Below are 16,021 nucleotides of genomic sequence, written 5' to 3'. Positions count from 1 at the left end.
GTTCTACGATTCTATTCTATTCTGTGAGTCAGCACAAAGGCCAGAACACATGATCAATGTTATCAGTTGTTAGAAGACAAGAAGGAAAAGATAAGAAGGAAAAGATGCTGACATTCAGACACAGGTATGAGTTGCTTGTATTTGGCAGCCACAGCTGTTGGCAATGGACAGAGCAGCTAATATTTCCCTGCCAGGAGAGGATTGCTTCCCTTATCTACAGCTTTGCTTCCATCTAGTTTTAACTTTCTTAATAAGCAAGGCTCTCCCAGCTTCTACTGAAAGACAATGTTCCATAGTCTAAAACTGAGCTCACTACTTTTCTTCTTTAATTTTTGCAAATGTATCCCATTTTTTATATTTACTGCATTATTAACCATAGTGATTATACCTATGTTTTTTACAGAAAAAATTTTCTGTTATTCATGGTTTCTTGGCTATAAGGAGGGAAATATTATTTTAAAGTAGGCCTGAATTCAATTTAGATTGAGAGAGAATAAACCTGTGAAACAGTAATAGTTGGAATTAGCAATGCTGACTCCTGCCAAGGTACTCACTGTTCCATACAATGAAGGCATATATAATACACATAGACTAGGAAAGAGCTCAGGACGTGTCCAAGGGTATTGGCTCTGCATGAAGGGGCAGCATACAGGATGACACTGACCCTACCCAGAGGCAGTAAATATGATCCATTCATTGTGAATGGAAAACACCTAGACTAACAGGCCTTAAATGTTTAAATTCAGAAATTTAAAAGAACATCAAAGAAATACTGTTTTCAAAATTAGTAGTGTTCTAGTAACTAAAGCTGTGGAGAGAAGAGGGGCTAATGACACTCCAGTGTGAGGTTCCAGGTATACTCTAATGCCTGTTCTGCACGCTTTTATTTATGACTGGTTTTGATTGGTTTTACTATCGTGTAAATGTTAATTTTATTAAAAGGCTTATTTACTTATGTCTTACTGATTTACTTATGTCTAATTATGTGTAAATATATAGAAGGGGAGATTTTCTTTCAGCATACCTATTTAATTTATCTCTTGTCATGGGACAAAAGTAACCATGTAAAATGACAGGGGCATGGGGGAAGAAACCTATTTCTAATGACCATTTTTGTCACACATAATGCTAAAACCAGAATACATATCATAATGCAAACCAAACTTTTGTTTAGTAAGTTTTTTAATTTCTATGATGGCAAAAATAAATTTGTCTGTAATTCATAAAGCTTAATGAGTTTCTGATAACACTCATTTTACACTATTCACTTGAATAGTGCAAAGAGAGATGTTTAAAAGATTTGATGAAAATTTTTGCACACTCATCTGAAAATCAAGCTTTAATAGACTGCAATAGCTTAAACTCCTTTGCCTTGCTAGTTGTGGTAAGACTTCAGCACTCATTGGCACCTGAGCATTTGTATCAGTGAGCACATTGATCATTCTGCACTTCACCTTCCTTTGAGGTCAGATTTGTTTTCAGACTGCTGAGCTTTTGAATCTTTCCATGACTATATAACTGTTCAATTTGGCTTGAACATCAAGAGCAAGTAGGAAGAATAAATGGGGAGCTGAGTAAGCAGTACAAGGTACAACAGAGCAGAAAAATCTCTCTTGACTATATACTTGCATTTGGATTCCCTCATCAAACTATGTGTTTCTAAAGAGATGTATTTTAAAAACTATTGGTTCTCAGCTTCCTCCAGCAGTCTTAATTCATTCCTGTTTATCTTTCAAGTACCACTCATTTCTGTTTTAGAAACCCAAATGCTCTCCTTGACTCAAGCTGTTAATTTTAGGACAAATGACAAACAGCAATAAGGTTACAAGATACTTTGCATTTAGACTATGTTTGTAGGGATAGATCACAACACTGGATGTATGAATTTCAGAGTCCCATGTCTCACAGAAGTTATTAGTATGGCCAGTGCTCTTACAGCACATGATAAAGGCAAATGCACTTCTGTGTAAAAGATAGATAGATAGACAGATAGATAGATAGATAGATAGATAGATAGATAGATAGATAGGCAGACAAATAAACAGTATTAACTGAACAAAATTCATATCATCCTTTATAGAAGAGTGTTAAAGTAACTTTAACAATTTGAAAATATTACTTCAGCTATAATCATTAGTACTATCTTGGTTTGTAAGCAGAAAAAATCAGCTTCTTCAATGATTATTACCTTTCTGGATCTTAACCTGTATCTGTTTTTTAAAACATGTTGTTTCCAAGACAATTAAGAACTGGATGCTAAGAACTAGCACAGAAATCTAGAACATTAAAATGAACTATTTCACAAACACAAAAGAAGAGACAGCAGAAAATCAGAGAATCTATTTAAATATTTATTTAAAGATGTCAGCCTAAGGACAAATGAACTTATTACATTTCAGTAAATTAATTTATTATATTTCAATAATTGTATTTTTCCTCTCCTTTTAATTGCATCTGGGAATACAAAACATGATGAGACTGAACCTGGCTGGATAGCAATGATGGACTGACTGGTGATAACATCTTCCAAACATGACCTTCCTTCTTCAACAGCCAGATTTACAGAAGTTCAGCCCAAGGAAACCACTATGTTTTTTGATTTATTTTCCATCGGAATGTTTCTCTTTTCTGAGAAAACCAGGCAGAAAAGAAGAGAACACCAGTGACACCTTTTTAAAAAGTTCTTGCTCAGTATCTTTGTAATGAACTATTAGTTTTCTGTGGCTTTTTGTTTCTCTTTGTTCTTCAGAAGAGGAAATGAGAACCATGGAGTTGAAGTATGCTTCCAGGCATAGTCTCCAATGAAATCCCCATATGCTACCAGAGTATCTAAGGTAGGATTCAACTTATTCTACAGGAGAGGAAGTTTTCAGCAGAGCATTTTATTGGAAACCTTAACTCCATGAAGAATTTTCTCATGTAGCCTTTAACTGCTTTGGTCTTCTGGTCAGACTGGCCCATGCCAAACCCTGCTGTCTTTGTGGGGCTTCACTGAAGAGGATGAAGGGCCCAAACAACTCTTCTTCCTGAAATTTAAAGGTTATCAGTTTCCTCTTTCTTTTAATATGCTAACAAGTGTGTACGTGCAAGGAGTATGGTTGGAGAAAAATGTGATTTATTTTGATTTATTATTACTTTGGATTTTTATTTTAATTAATGTCAGGAGAACTTAGAATTTTAGGAAGACATTCTTTCAAGATGCATTCAAAGCAAAAGAAATAAACTGAAATTATTTTAATGGGCCTAGAATGTGAAAAAAAACCAAACATTTTGTGATGACGTCAAAATAGTTAAGAAGCAGGAGGAAAACAAGATTATGTGTAATTTTTGTATTTTTCACTACTGACACAGATCAAGGCTGAGTCCTAAAGAATGCTTCTGGCAAGTTGTCTCAGCATGGCAGCAACAGAGATGAAAGACACTGAAGCAGATGTGGGGAAAGTAAGTCTTCACTGACAAAAATAGTCTGTAATTCCTGTTTAAAATCTGGAGCTGGAGGTCATCTTGCTCATGACTGTATGGTCAAAGGCAATGAGGACAGAGTTAGTACACTTCAATTTTTCTAGGACTAGACTCATCATTAACTATTTTGACAAATGAGAGAGAAGTGTATTATGACAAGATCAAGGGTTAAACAGAATGGCTACAACTGCGAACAGCATAATCATTTATCTTAGTGACAGGAAAAGAGAGCTGTGGTAATTGCCAGGGAATAGAGTAAGCAGTGTTCTTTAATATGGGATGAACTGTTGTGTCCAATGAGAAAGGCCAGAAGCCATGGAAAGTAAGGAGGTAAGACAAATAGAGGGGTGCCAACAGCAGGTGATCAAGGAAATGGAAGTCAGTGGGACTTCTCTGCAGCCATGCAGAAGTGACCCAAGGAGAGAACTGATACCCAAAGAAAGAAAGGGCAAGGAGCAGCATGCTGACAACTACATGGGCTGTCACTAGAGGCAACAAAAAGGCTAAGTGGGAGAAGCCAAACTGCATCCCTGTATCTGCACTCTCAAAGTGACAGTAGATAAAGAGCAAGGATACAAGTGTGATAAATTTATGTGATTTGTGCCAAGTTGTACTTGTATCAATAATTTGGGAAAATAATTGGAAAAGTGTATGTGATTAGTGTTATGAAGCAGATGGGTTTCTTCAAGAATACATGTGGAAAGCAGGATGCAGGAGTTGGATTCAACCTTGGGAAAGAAGGAAGTCAGGAACTGACTCCCAAACCAAAACTGGCTTCAACTGAAGCTAGGAGATAACTCCCAGAGCAGGATCGATCTTGAATATTAATAAAATTGGGACCATTCCAGATAGGGAACATAAAATAATGGTCTTATCTATGAAATAATAAGGCTCAATTGGAACATAATGCATCAAGCTCAATGTGCATGTGGAACCTACCAGTTATTCAGAGGACAGCAAGGAAGACCTTCAGCCTTCCTCCAAGAAGACCAAAGAAACAAGACCCCATAGCAACAATGGTAGCAAGCACCGTGCAGCAGAGTGATGTACATTTCAAGAATCAAAAATAAGAGGAACTATTGATGAATATGTACTAGCATACAGTGTAAAAGTTGTGTTTGGATCCTTTGTCTTTTGTACGGGTGGCAGGGTGAGAAGTCCTCCCTGTACCCCAAACGGTTTTGCTTGTGCTTTATCTGAACCATTGCCAAATAACCCTTTGTAACCACTTCATTATATTTGACTGTATTATTATTATTTTATATCCCAATTAAAAATTGCTGCTAAATTTCAATCTTGTGATTTATGATATTGGACATATGGGCCCCATTCATAACACAAGTACAGCCTAGAGCCACACTTGTGAAGATCAGTGGCAGGAAAGCTTGAGTCTGGACAGCCATCACACGACCACAGCAGGACATGAGGCTGAGCAGGCTGACAAAGTGTTGAATCCCAGAAGACGACAGGATAATGTGTATGTCTCTAAAAACGATAGCTGGATAGCAATGGAGCCAACCAAGGACCGTTTGCACTGACAAGGATTGCTGGTGTTAACACTCTGTGGGAAAGAGCGGGATGAGGCTGGAGACGGAGGGCATGTGGACGGAGGGCGGCACTCTTCCAGGACAAACAGCCTTGTTATGGTTACTGTAGATGGGCTCAACACAGCATCACACAAGCCCACGAATGAGGGCAAGATGTGGCATGGACTGTGGGAGGAGATTAAGACCATTGAAGTTCCTTGAAGCTCTCTGAGCTATTTCCCAAAAGATCTGAAAGTACATACAGACTGTGCACAATAATAAATCTGCACAGAAAGCGAGAAACTTGTCCATGAAAAAGTACCCCACTCCAAGTCTGGGTAGCACCTCTTTTTTTCTTTCTCTCCTTTACGTTCTTTTTTCTTTTCTTTTCCTCTCTCTGACCCCTCACCCCCTCTAATTCATCGTTTCTCTCTTTCCTTTCACCCTGCTGCCATATCCGAAACCCGCTGCCGTGTGCTTACACAGCAGGTCAGGGACTAACAAACCAATTCCCACGCCAAGCGTGCAACATGCTAATAAACTTTCTGATTGCTTGCAGACACTCTGACTTTCGATCACGGGCATCCACCACCCGGGCCAAACCACACCGGCGGCCCCAACACGACGGCGATCGCTTCCCGCCCGCGCCGCCCCACAGCGCCCCGGGGGGCGGTGCCGCCCTGACCGGGGCCCCGCCCCTGAGCGCGGCCGGGGCGCCTGCGCGGTGCGCGCGGCGCCTGCGCGCGGGCGGCGCGCTCGGGGACCGGCCGGGCCGGGCCGGGTCAGGCACGGTACCGCCGCCCTGCAGGGCAGCCCCGCCGCCGCTCCCGCCGCCTCCGCCTCCTCCTCGCCGCCGCCGCAGCAGCAGCAGCTGACGCTGCTCGTCATGCAGCCGGGCGGCGGCGAGGAGGGGGCGGCGGGGGTGGTGCTGCAGCCGAGCGCCGACCCGCAGCTGCCACCCTCCGCTAGCGGCGGCCTCATGGTGTTCTACGAGCTGGAGGCCCCCGGCGAGATCGAGGTGGGGGAGGAGGAGGTGGAGTTGGAGTTGGAGGCGGTGGGCGGCGAGAGCACGGCCAGCCTGGAGGAGCTGGAGGAGGAGGAGGCGGCGGCGGCGCCGGGGGCTGCGAGCGGCGAAGCGGCGGCGGGCGGCGAGTGCAAGAGCTGCACGTACGAGGGCTGCAGCGAGACCACCACGCAGGTGGTGAAGCAGCGCAAGCCCTGGATGTGCAAGCGGCACCGCAACAAGATCTACAAGGACAAGTACAAGCGCAAGAAGAGCGACCAGGCCCTGGGGGGCGGCGGGGCGGCGGCCGCGGGGGGCGGCCCGCGGGCCGAGGTGAGGCGGGGGGCGGCCAGGCCACCCCCGGATGCCGCGCGGTGCCTCGGAGCAGGGGCTTCCTTGGAAAACTGGGTCAGGTGGCCAGAGGACAGAGAAGAAGTTTAGGGCCGCCCTACAGCTCGCTCTTCTTCCTGTTTGCACGAGCAGACTCCGTTTGTTTTCACCTCTGACGTAAATTGTAGAAGCTTACAGCTATACCAGATTCCAAGAAAAAAAAAAATATCGCCAGAAGATGCTTCGCTTGCAGCATGGCTTTTTTCCCGTGGTAGGAAAGTATAGATTTAAGAGACATGTTAGACTTGTCAGAAAGGATAGATCTTAAGAGAGATGTCAGACAGCTGGTGCTGAAGTATGGGGTTTTAACGTCACAAAGGCCGTTGGGTAGCAGGTGTACAAAAATCAGTTGTGTAGGTTCTTCGGGTTATTCTTTTTGGTTATTACTTTTACATTAAATGGCAGGTAAATATTTCAACAGCTGCTAGTTCATGCTTAGCTTGTATAAGCTAATATGTATTGTTTAGATGGGGAAATAATATTAGTGGGAAAAATGATGGTAACGTTCAATTTTTTAAATACTCTTTTTCCTACAGTTTGACTCAGCTAGGACCATACACTTCTGTGATGGTTGCTTGTATAGAGTTAGTGTTTCAGATCTTGTATTTAGATGAAACAGAAGAAGGGGAATGTTTTACACTTGAAGGTGCTGAGTGGTTTGTACTCAAAGGGTTAGGTGTAAAATAGTGATTGTCAGAAGAAAAAAAAAGTCTCACCTGGCACCCTGCTAAAAGCAACCTTTCTATGTCATCAGAGCTGTGTCTGGAATCGTGTTGCTGGGAAGTGATCTAACTGCAAACTGACCACCCAAATATTTTCCTGTTTCATTTTTTTTAATATAAATATAATAGTAACCATACTGGGTATCATATAAAAGCCATGAGGCAGGTGCTTTAAAAACGGGAAGTGTACATAATGCTGCTAGGGAATATTCTTATCTTTTGCTTTCAGTTCAGAGGACTTGCTGAGGTTTTCGTGATGTATTCTGTAACTATAAGTGATACGTGTTCCATATAGTATTTTGGATTTTTGTTGAACCCTCTGTGGCTCTAGTTACATTCTGGTAGTGTGTTCAGGTCTGCTACCTGGTGTGAATGCTCACTTTGTTTTTGAATCTTTGGTGTCAGGCTCATTTGCCAGGTAGTATTTACATTAGAATAGTGTTGACATTAGTGTTAGTGTTTACATTAGTCCTTGTGTTCTTAATACTTACTTGGAAGGCTTGCCTCTAAGTTTCTTCCTTCTCACATTGAAAAGGCATGGCATGCTTGTTTCCAAGAAAAAAGTTATGCACTTTTATAATCCTTGCTGTTTTGTGAGCCTTGTCTAATTCTAATAGCTACTTCTCTTTTCAGTGAGGTGAGAGAAGCTGTACACGTTATTCAAGGGGAGAATGAATTCTAGATTTATATTCCAGCATGACTTTCCCTCCCTTCCTTCTCTAATAATTCATCTTGCCTGATTCATGATGTGTCTATACAAATACTTGTCCTAGTTTAGAAAAGGAGACAGTATGGGAGGAGGGTAAATATGCTGCATTTCATGTAGTGATGGATTAAAACTTTTTGATCTGTAGTGTGAAATAGTGATTATTGCATATTGGAAGAGGGTGGGTTTTCTTTTACCACTTTGTGCGAGTGCAGGTTTCTTTGACTGTAAGGAAATTAGGGCCTGTACTTGCAGAAGAAAGGGTATTTATTGCTAAATTTACTTTTTTGCAGTGGTGTTTATTGAGACCAATTTCAGTAGAAATTCCTAGTAGAAGTTTCACTTTTCACTTCTGTGGACAGGATAGAAGTGAAAGATACTGGGATAGGTTTTTGTTTTTCCTGCTTTTGAACCCTTTCAGGTAGATGGAAGTATCAGTACATTTTGAATGTAATACACATAGGATTCAACATTGATTGAAATTTTCCAAACCTTTTGTATTTTCATTAGAGCAGATTGTAAAGCCACGTTGTGCTAGTCTGTCTCATTCAGATGACTGGTGATTGTACAGGCAACAGAATAAACTTGGGGGGAAAAAAAAAAGCCTGTGGCTTTGGCAAGTTTAGTATAGTATTCTGAAGTATGTTTTGGTACTACAAGGATTATTGTCATTCCTGCCCAATTACAAATTGGAAATAACATTCATTTTCACAAGCTGGAGGCTGACCTTTTGTGAATTACTTCACTTTTAAGAAGTCCAATCAAATAAATTGAAGCCATTAACTAGGCCAAGTAACCCGTTCAGTTTTGCAGTATAGAAGACTAAGTCAGCTGCATTGCTTCACTCTTGCTGGTGAAATAGTGAAAGGAGGTTGAAAGAAGAGGCCAGGTCTTGACTAGACAGATTTCCATTCCTGTGCTGTTACTTTTCTCTGCAGATGTTCTTTACTCTTGGGATTTTCAGTGTATGATTGTATCAGAGTTCATAGTCTGACCTCCTTTTTTTTTTTTTTGTTTTCTGTCATGTGCAGGATAGTGTTGAAGGTTCAGTGTCTGTCACAAAGCAGAGGACAGGATCCATTGGAGATCGCCCAGCAAGACCTACTCTTTTAGAACAAGTATTGAATAAAAAGCGACTGGTAAGTCTTGTATTTGAGAGGTTTTGAATTCAAATAAATAAAGGCTATGTAACAGTGTTTACCTGTCACCATAGCAATAAAAGAAAATCCATTTAATAAGCATGCATTGCAAGTGCATATTTTCAAATTTGAAACATGCTTCAGAGATGCGTGCTTCAGTGTCTCTGTGAAGAATACTAAGATGACTGAATTTAATGATCTGAAGTTTTGGTAGTAACAGATTAGATGGTTTCTTTAGGGTAAATAATACAGTATAACTGAGATGATTTTAGCTTATTAGACCAAAGCCTTAGGTAGAACAATGAATGGACTTTCGGTCTGATGTAAGCTTTACTATGGTGTGTTATAGAAGTTGTAGGTATATCATATCAAAGTTAAAGTTTATGTGTGTTGATAAAACAAACTCTAAGCAAACAGTGTGATTTATATTTGCAGACTGCATAAATGGCATGTCTCAGTGTTTTTTAAACACTGGTTTCTCCTTTAACAAGTTAACCCCAATGCAGGGAAATCATTCATTACCTACAGTTTGTTCGGCTTCTTCACTACAACTTTCTTTGTTGCATGTTTTTGCAGTCCCTATTCTTCAGAAGCTCTTGGGACTGTAAAAGCTATTGGTACTGTTTGTCTTCTCTCTCTTACTTGTGCATTTAAGGCAATTTAACAATCCTCATTATAGCGCTGTAGTGCTAGTTCAGAAATTTGGAAAGCCTTGAAAGAAACATCATGTCAGTCTTTGGTATATAACTACCTAGATGTATTTCCTGATAATTCTTTCTCAGTGATGGCACTTTTTTAGTGATTGTGTCTAAAACTCAGAGGAGTATTCATAGCTTTTCAGTTTTTATGAGGAAAACAAGTAATGAACTATGGAGTAGTTTTCATATTATATCTTGTTCTTCATGCCCCACTTACTGGCTTGCTGCCCCCTTTCCTGGCTGTTTCTATTGATGTGGCTTTAAATTAAATTTGAAAGGTATCTTATGAATGAAACATTATTTTTTATAGAAGTACAGTAACCAAGAGCTCTTTCAATAGATGTTCAGAGCTTTTGCACTAATTATGTCAAGGCTGTTTAAGAATTCAGAATCCCTTTCATTATTCCTGAAATTCAGATTCTCCTTGATCTGCTTCTTGCTTCTTTCTTTCTCCTCTGACTTGCAGTTGCAATACCTCTTTGGTTGTATCACTGAAGTGACCATGGATAATAAGCAAGCATCTAGGGAATTCATTCAGCTGAAAAAAAAAAACAAACTCAACCTTTTCTTCTATTAATTTTTGGAAGGATCAATTCCCAACTCAATTTGCCATTTTATCTTACAATCACTTGTGCTGCCACCATTCAGGCATGAGTGTGAACAACCAGAGTTGCGTTACAGACTGCAAGTATTTAGGACAGAAGCCAGATGCAAATACATTTAGATACTTTTGTCTTTTGATTGAATACAGAGGAGTTTTTTAACTCATTCCCTCTGGATGGACTGCTGTTTTGAAATAATGGGAAATTCTAGACAGTCAGTGAAAACCATCTTGAGTTGGAAGGGACTCCCAAGGATCATTGAGTCCAACTCCCTGCTCCTCACAGGACTGCCTAAAACTAAAATATGTGCTACGGGCATAGTCCTGATGCTTGAACTATGACAGGCACATGAGCTTTGTTGCAGGATTACAATATTTTATTAATTTATTAAACTGCTTTTGAGCTATCTGCAGTGGGAAATGTAGAAATTAGCTTAGTTGAAACACAGCTGTAGAACTGAAGCACAATTCAAAGATGTTTTGGTTGTAGTATGTCAATGGATTACTCTGTTATAGTTACAGGGGTTTTGTGATATTAAGCAACAGCAGTGGGTAATGTGCAAATTAATGTAATGGAAAAATATTACTATAGTAGCTATTCAACATATGTGAGTTTTGTAAAGTAAAATTCACTTTCTCTCTCTTTCAGTCCCTCCTCAGAAGCCCAGAAGTAGTACAGTTTCTACAGAAACAACAGCAACTGCTAAGTCAACAAGCTTTGCAACAAAGGCAACAACAGTTTCAAGGAGCACCTGGGTAATGCGGAAAGATCAATGATCTGTGGATGAGTCTGGTGCTGAAGGAGGGACAGGATCTGTATTTTGTATAAATACAAAGAATCTCAATGTTTAAAAAAAAGTTGAAGTTACTGTTGTTATGTATTTGTTTCTTGTTTGGACTTCTGAGATTTTGAGCTGCTTGGGTGTCTACAGACTTGTAAGCAAATCATAGAATGGCCTGGGTTGTGTTATGGAAACTTACCAGTCTGACCATTTACAGGACTCTCTGACAGTCACTCTCCCAGTACCAGAGACTTCAGCTTCTGGGACCAAAGCTCCTTCACTGCGGGTAGCTCCAGTGATCTGACAGGTGCACCACTTGACTCCCTGCACACCTGGCTTGCAGTCAGACCAGGTTTCCTTACTGGTTTGACCCCAGGTCTCGGACACCTTTTTCCATAAAGCAATCTTTTAACAGTGTAATAACACAGAAACAGCCTGGGTTGGTGCCTCTCAGGAGGTATCTCAGACAAAGGAACTCGGGGGCTTTTATACCATCACAGTCTAAGGCAAGCCTCGCTCTTCCTCTTGAGTCTTCCCTTCTGAGTCTTCCATTCCTGCCATGTCCCTGTGTCCATTCACCTGGCTAGCCACTCACCTTCATGCCTCTTGTTATGCAGAGTTGGCAGTTCACTGCCTCCTTTCTTAGCTCCCACACAGAGCTCAATTTGCTCAGTCTGCATCTCTAACTGCAGCCTACAGATCAGCTACCTGCACCAGATGTATTCCTTAACAGATGGAAGGGACCTTGAAAGATCATGAAGTTCCAACTCCCCTGCTGTGAACAGGGACACTTTTCATAAGACCAGATTACTCAGAGCTCTGCCCACCCTGTAACGCTTCCCAGGGAGGGGGTATACATACACAACTTTTCTGAGCAACCTGTTCCTGTCCCTGGCTACCCTCACAGTAAAGATTTTATTCCCAACATCTAATATAAATATACTCCCAGTGTGAACCCATTCCCCCTTATCCTGTCCCTACATGCCCTTTTAAAAAATCCCTTTCCCATCTTTCCTGTAGGCTCTCTCAGGTAATGGAAGGCTACAATTAGGTCACCATGAAGCCACCTCTTTTCCAGGCTGAACAATTCCAATTCTCTCAGCCTTTCCTTATAGAAGAGGTCTTCCATCCCTCTAATCAACTTGTGACCCATCATTGTATTTGCTGTAACAGGTAGATGTCCTTCCTATGTCAAGGGTTCCAGAGGTGGATGCAGTGTACCAGATGGGGTTTTCACCAGAGCAGAGGGGCTGTGATGGGTTGACTGGCTGGACATACAGATTTATAAATTTTCATTACCTGCTATCCCCTGTCCTTTCACAGATAGGTATTATTTTCCCATCTCAAGGGCATCCTCCACCCATTCAGATGTCCAAAATCAGGCCATGACTTGGGTTAGATTCCATCACAATGGATGCTCAGGACAGGCGAAGCAGCACACTTACATATTGGACACCAATGTTGGCCCTGTGCCTCCCACTCTCCTTATTCGTCACAATATTCATGCTTCATCAATTCATGTAATTTTTGGTGCTTTACTTTTGCAACATACAATTTACACTACAAATTATTTTCCCAACAAGGTTAAATCTCCTTGGAGCACACACTGGGTCTTCCATCCTTCTGCATTACCCACCAAGTACACCTAGGTATTTGAGCAAAGACAGTCTCATAAATAGGTTTGCCTTTTCCTATAGGGAGAGAAATCGACCCTGATTTTCCCAGCTATTTCCCATGTATAGTATGGGGACCTTATCTCCTCTCCCAGTGTGTAGGGGTTTTGTTTCGGCAGGACCAGGGAGGTTTGCAGATTTGGTGTTAACCAGTCAAGTGGCTTTTGTTAAATTTATATCCCAATCCTTCCATGTCCCATTACCTAACACTCTTTACACAGTCTTCAGCAGTCCATTATACCACTCAGTCTTTCCAGAGACTTATGGGTGGTAAGGGATGTGATGTCCACTCAATACCTTGTTTCTTTTCCCAGGAGTTTATGAGGTTGTTTTGAAAAGTAGTCCCATTGTCTGATTTGATTCTCTCTGGGGTACTGTGTTGCCACAAAATGTGTCTCTCAAGACCTGAGATTGTGTCTTGAGCAGTGGCAATTGTTTACAGGGTTTGTTGCCAGCTAGCCAGTTTTACCTTTTCCATGGTGAATATGTACCATGTATTTGGCATGTTCATGGCAGTGGTCCAGTTTGCCAGGCCTCACCATACTGGAAACCCAGACGCTGACCTCTATTCCAGGGAAAGTTTACTTCAGTAGCTTGGTTGATTGCAGCACATGCTTTTCATTCATGAATGGTCTGTGCAATGGCCTCCATGGTCAGGTCCATCCCTCAATGATGAGCTCATCTGTCTGTTGCAGCTGATGTTTCATGGCCCCATCAGGTTATAAATAGCTCACCCTTCCACTCCCAGTCCAAGTGTACCTAAGTTAATTCAGTTTTGGCAGCCTTATTTACCTGTTCTACAGTGGTATAGTTTTTGGGCATGTGAACATCTCCCTGATATACCTTTCTGGTCATGTTTTCAACATGTGCACTGATGTCCTGCCCCAATGCAGGTGCAGTCCAGCCCAGATGGGTTTATCCCTTGGTTGCCAATTGGTTTTCCATTTTTGCATCCACCTCCATGGGGCATTAGCCACCATCCAGGTGTCAGGATAGAGACAGGTCGCTTTTCTCGTTCAGCAATCTCTAGGGCTAGTTCAGGTGGCTTTCACCTCTGCAAAGTGGTTTGACTCACCTCCTTCAGCAGCCTCAATGACTTGTCTGCCTCTGATGGTTTCCTGCCACACAGCAGGATCCATCACTAAATAGGGCATACCTCTTTCATCTTCTGGAAACTCCTTATGTGGGGGTGCTTCTTGTACACAAAGCTCCTTCTCTGGCAATGCTCCAAAATCTTTGCCTTCTGGCCAGTCCATGATTTTTCCAGAATTCCCAACTGAGCTCATGTAATCAATCATCTTACTCCATGTAGCACTGGCTGCATGATCTGTTACAGTGATGTTTCCTTTGAAATCTGGGGAAGTCTTTTCCAATTATTTGTAAACCTTCATTTTAATATTTAATCTGTTAATAAAAATTTGTTTATGGTAGCAGTGTTTAGTTGTACACCCTTTTCTACCAAAATTGTAATAAATTAACATTTTTCTATATAAACATTTACAGTTCAGTCTGTCTTTGATGACAATCATTGATGGAAGTCAGTTACTTTCTGTGGACATTGTGAAACAAAGTTCTGAAGTTGAGCCAGTCCAGTAGCATTACCTAACAGCAATTGCTCAGAGATATGAGAAATTTATGTCCTGTAGAATCTTGCACTAAAGGCAAAGACAATGTGCCATCAGAAGTCAATCCAGCAGTTCAGAAAAGTACAAGTAGGTGCTGCGTTTATTACCTGCAAGTTGAGTAGGTTTGAAATGCATGCATAGCATGTAAAAAAATTTGCATTTAAAAGTTCCTAAAGTGATAAATGGCAAAAAGCTTTAAAAAGTATCAGGGGAAAAGTATGAAACTGAGAGCTGGACCTTGTTACATGGAGTTATTTGAAATTACTAACTTCTTATATGTGAAATATAACGTAATTACAGATTAGAATACCACTAATTTTTAAGTGACTAAATTAAATTAAATTTTAAAGCTTTTAACTCATAATAGTAAATAATTCAAAATCTAATCTTTTTCTTCTCAAAAAGGTATAGTTAAAATTCTTTTATTAAGACAACAGATCTCTAATCAGCTGCAGTGCTAGACTTTGCAGGTTTTCAGACAATTAAAATGAACTTGAAATTGATTGGGTTAAGAATCCAAACACTATATTATGTGTTAAATCCCATGTTTTATTTATAAAAATAGTTTTGTATTAAGCCACATTTCTGAATAGAGGTTATCCAAATGGGTTAGGTGCTTATTGTCAAGTACTACTTTTATATTGCAGCAGTTTGATCCACTAAATAGTATCTCTTCAGCAGTATTTGTTAGTTTTATGGATTTTTACAAGCTCTGCTTTTTGTATGTACAGAACTTATTCTGTAGAGATTTATTGTATTTAGCACTGTGCAAATTGTTCTTTAAAAAAAAACTTGAAAAACTTTATATAAACAGTTCTGGACCAATACATGTGTAAAATCTTTGGTTTTTCTTTAAAAACAAGTCTGTTCTTTTCTATTTTGTTAAATTTATATGAGTTTTTCTTCCTGTACTAAAACAGCCAGTTCTGACTAAATGCATTTTGTGTCTCAAGGTCTTGTTATAAAAAGTTATTTTAGATTTAAGCATAATGTGGTTACTTTTCAGTGCATAAGAATATATGTGAAAATGTAATTGGCAAAAATTGTAGAATAATGCATTTGATTTTGTTTTAAATGGTTAAATTTTAAAAGGTGAACAGCTCATTTGGGTGGACAGTTCTGTCTAAACCTTTTAAAACCCAAATCCTCAGGGCAGAAAATTGGCACAGGGAGTGTTTGTTAAGACAGTGCTGAACAAGTTGTCTATGTCAAAACAAATGGCAGTTGCTGAAGCTATGCATAGAGATGTTCAGTAGAGTGCAGCTCACCTATCCTGTATTTTTGTAGTCTGTGATAGCAGCACCATCAGGCTGGTGCAGACAGTGGAAGATGTGCTGGTAGCAGTGCTCTCCTGTTTGGTCAGAAGACTGGATGGGATTCCCAAGCCAGCACTGTCTGTGTAGCTCTGAGGCTCATTATGTTGTCTACTCCCTTCTGTTATTGCAGAACAAAATCTGAATTTTAGATAGATGGAAACATGACACTTCTATAAGAGTACATTCTTACTATATCCTTCTTTGTCCTTGAGCAGTTCAAGAACTGCACAGCTGCAAGTCTATCCTTCCACTAACTTCAGTCTGGTCCAGGGGCTTCTGTCACAGGGCAGCATCACTGTTCATTGACTGCCTGTCAGATCAGAGCTGTCCCCATCAAAAGAAAGCTGAACCATCCTCTTGAATCATCGAATCTATCAC

General features: G+C 40.6%; 1 protein-coding gene across 1 annotated transcript; it reads left to right on the top strand.

The window, feature by feature from the left end:
• The first annotated feature begins 3,396 nt into the window (after positions 1-3,396).
• RFXAP (regulatory factor X associated protein) lies at positions 3,397-15,154 on the top strand. Its single transcript, XM_072936648.1, has 4 exons — positions 3,397-3,441; positions 5,647-6,324; positions 8,841-8,948; positions 10,897-15,154. Exons 1-4 carry the CDS (start codon positions 3,397-3,399, stop codon positions 11,005-11,007), a joined length of 942 nt encoding a protein of 313 aa, XP_072792749.1. The 3' UTR covers positions 11,008-15,154.
• The last annotated feature ends 867 nt before the right edge of the window (positions 15,155-16,021 follow it).

This window comes from Taeniopygia guttata, chromosome 1 (assembly GCF_048771995.1).
Source record: "Taeniopygia guttata chromosome 1, bTaeGut7.mat, whole genome shotgun sequence".
NCBI lineage: Eukaryota > Metazoa > Chordata > Aves > Passeriformes > Estrildidae > Taeniopygia > Taeniopygia guttata.
This window is presented reverse-complemented; position numbering and strand designations above follow the sequence as displayed.

Excerpts from the sequence above, each read along its gene's own strand:
- RFXAP (XM_072936648.1), top strand. The coding sequence starts at position 3,397 with ATGGCAGCAACAGAGATGAAAGACACTGAAGCAGATGTGGGGAAA. Across the intron at positions 3,442-5,646 it reads CTGAAGCAGATGTGGGGAAA|CGCCCCGGGGGGCGGTGCCG; the intron begins GTAAGTCTTCAC and ends GCCGCCCCACAG. Across the intron at positions 8,949-10,896 it reads TATTGAATAAAAAGCGACTG|TCCCTCCTCAGAAGCCCAGA; the intron begins GTAAGTCTTGTA and ends TCTCTCTTTCAG.